Below are 3,284 nucleotides of genomic sequence, written 5' to 3'. Positions count from 1 at the left end.
AGTTTCCACACTTTTCTCATGCCATTCTTTCCATACAATTAAACAATTCAAATGAGGCTGTTTGTTGACAATATACACATGTGGAAAAGTCACCAAAACAGGGTGAGGCTTTTTTTTTTTTTTTTTTTTTTTTTTTTTTTTTTTGATGTTGATTATTATATAAAAATAAATAGTAATTGAATTTAAGTTTGGGCTCTGTTGTTAATGGTAACCTTCTAGTATGTAAAAGGGATCCCTAGTTTAGAGCAGAATCTTAGATAGATTTTTACCCCTAAGAAAATTTTAATTGTAATTAAATTTATTTAAAGAAAGAGCAATTTGTTCAGAAAACCATATAAACCATATAAAAAAAGCAATTTTATGTTCAGTTTTTCCACCTGCTATACTGAAACCATACCGAATCATGACGTCAAACCCGAAGTACGTACCGAACCATCATTTTTGTGTACCGTTACATCCCTAGTATTGATTTAATGTTAACAACAGTAATGCTTGAAATAAATAACTTAATGTTAGACACTACAAATATGACAGAATATAAACTATTACAGCACAACTGCTGTGGCCTAATGATTCGTCTTTTTAGAAAAACTGGAGAAATTGAGGAATGTACATACCATTATTGACAAGGACGTGTAGAGGCAAACCTTTGGCTTTATATCTCTGGACAAACTGCCGCACAGATGTCAGAGAAGCCAAATCCAGGTACATGAACTCCACTGAAAGCAAAAAGATTACAAAATCAGTACCTTCAGCACCTATAAGAACATATGCTGAAAATTCAACAATATAAAGCTTAAAAAATGTCAATTTACACTCCCTCAAGACATTCCACACCTATATGACTGTCTTTCTTCTGTGAAACATGAAAGAAGAGACATTTCTCAGAATATCTTCTTACGTTCCACAGAAGAAGGAAACGTTTGGAACAACATGAGAGTGAGTAAAGGACAGAATTTTCATTTTTGGGTGAACTATCCCCTTAAAGTTTCTTCAAAACTTTCAAACAAGGCTTTGTCAAGCCACCATTTAGAGTTTGTTTTGACAAATGTAGCTTTTCCTGTTCAAAAAGGACTTCCCTTTTGATGCTTTGCTACCTTCAATTCTACAGTCTCACATTAAAATCTGAATTGCACTTATGCATCCTGTTTGCAACCAATGCAAGATCAGGAACTGAATTAGACTTAAAAAGCACTCTCAATTCAATTCTGAATGGCACACAACCCTGGTAAGCACACATAATGAATTGCTCAAGGATGACTTCTTCGACTGAATTGCTTCGATCAAACGAACAAGTCTTTTCAGGATACAAATCCAAGAAAACATCACAGCAATAAAGTATTCAATATAACAACAGAATTATTCCACAATAAAGATGACTTATACTGAATGCACAGTATATTTTCATATGCAGCTCATAATAGTCAAAGCATTTGCCCTCATCAAATAAAACAAGTAAACTCAGCTTGTCAGCTTGTTTTACAGGGCTTGGCTTTAAACAGTAGTTGCAGGCTAAATTTGTTGATTCATCCAGCGTTCTCATGCTGCAGTTCATTATGTTGGTCTGTACATCAAAGCACATGTCCAATTAGTCCAATTTCAAATCATGCAAATTATTCCACTCACTAACGCTCACGTAAGGTCAAAAGGACATTTATCCCATCATTCCAAATGACCTGTGAGTTTTTCAATGATCATTTCTTTTAAGATAAACATCTGAAATCAATAAAATCACCATAATTGCCCTAAAAATCTGCACCAAGATTACTTACAAAACTACCGACAAAACAATAATGTCTACCAGGCAGTGTATCTGAATTTGAATGTTACTGAATTGTAAATCAATAAAGTCTTGACAATACAGCTCAATATACTGTACATCTTAAAAAACTTCAATTGAAGTTAGGCCCATTTTATTTTATTTTTATGTTTATAATCTTCAAAAGTGTAAATTAACTATCAGTCTGTTGTGACTTTCTTTGATGTAACACTAATAAACGTTCTTTAAATGTGACACCTGCTACATTTTTACTTAACAGGCCATATATGGAACTTGGTCTCTAACACCTTATCTGAATAATATGATGGGTCTTTATATCTCTATTTTAATGGGGGTCACAATCCCAATCGTGGAAACAGAAGCTGGAGTTTTGCCCACTCATCCTTCCTGTTCTTGTTCTCCATCAACTTTAATTAGGCTTATCATTCATTTAGTCTGACGGGACTAACCTTCGAGCTAATAATGGCTCCCAAGTGAGAATTAGACCATTACACACCTGCCGGGGTGGACAGTAAGAAATGTACACAGGAGGCCCTATAAAAGAGCAGTGATACTTCAAGTATGTCTCTTAAACGAAATGTTTAGCAGAATTGTTGATGAGCTTGTCAGAACACGTCCAAGTACGGGTAGAAATTTGAGACCACAAAGTCAGTGTTTTGTTTCTCATTATGTTCATAGACAAAGTAAACCTATAAGCCCAAATCCAAGCTTTTAAAACTGCAGCATCTGCAAGTTGCTCTACTGTGAATCAGAATACTGTTGTGTTTACCTCAATGAGCCCTTTGGACTTTCAGCTTATGAAAATGAGACACTACACTAAAATATTCCAGTTATATGCACATCATTGCATCAATCAGTTTTCATTGTCATGTTATGCAAATCCTGGTATTTTGTTCAGTTTTTCCCCTCCCTTCATAATGGTGAGGTGAGGCAAGGTCAGTATGACAAAACATTCACCTTTACTATCCCATCAAAACAGGGTCACCTAGAGTTAGATATGTGGCCCATAGCTGTCTAGCAGACGTGTGCAAAAATAGTAAAATCTGTGGTGATGGTCTTAAAGTGACTGTTACCCCAATTAGCTCCTTATTAAACTCAAGATCATCTATTTATCATTTCATTTGTTTGTAAAACATTCAATGAAATAAATTAAATTCCAGCTGAAATTCCATTACATTAATTAAGACGCTTAAAAAAAAACAAACAAAAAAAAAAACCCCCGGTTTGAATGAATCTGTTTCGGTCTTGTTGTATGAAGGTAAATTATAATACATTTCCAATTAAAGAACTAAAGGTTTCAAATTTTGCCACCACCTACGCAACATATCTACTTTAACACAGTGCTGAAATAATTAATACATTACAACCTAATAAAATGTTTCATAAATTTACAAATTTTGGCCAATATTTTTGGGTAAATAAATAAATAAATATAAATAAATAAATATATAAATATATATATATATATAGAGAGAGAGAGAGAGAGAGAGAGAGAGAGAGAGAG

The 3,284-nt window shown here is 33.8% G+C and overlaps 1 protein-coding gene across 2 annotated transcripts in view; it reads right to left on the bottom strand.

Moving 5' to 3' along the window:
• The window catches only part of LOC107654744 (dehydrogenase/reductase SDR family member on chromosome X-like), a 62,853-nt gene that overhangs the window by 21,436 nt on the left and 38,133 nt on the right, over nucleotides 1–3,284 (bottom strand). For both annotated transcript variants that reach the window (XM_016441988.1, XM_016441980.1), the window contains exon 4: nucleotides 618–719. In XM_016441988.1, coding sequence (XP_016297474.1) covers nucleotides 618–719 — 102 coding nt within the window. The remainder of the gene's footprint in view (nucleotides 1–617; nucleotides 720–3,284) is intronic.

This window comes from Sinocyclocheilus anshuiensis, unplaced genomic scaffold (genome assembly GCF_001515605.1).
Source record: "Sinocyclocheilus anshuiensis isolate Anshui unplaced genomic scaffold, SAMN03320099.WGS_v1.1 scaffold1231, whole genome shotgun sequence".
Classification (NCBI taxonomy): domain Eukaryota; kingdom Metazoa; phylum Chordata; class Actinopteri; order Cypriniformes; family Cyprinidae; genus Sinocyclocheilus; species Sinocyclocheilus anshuiensis.
The sequence above is the reverse complement of the archived record's forward strand: the minus strand, read 5'-3'. Positions and strand labels throughout refer to the sequence as shown.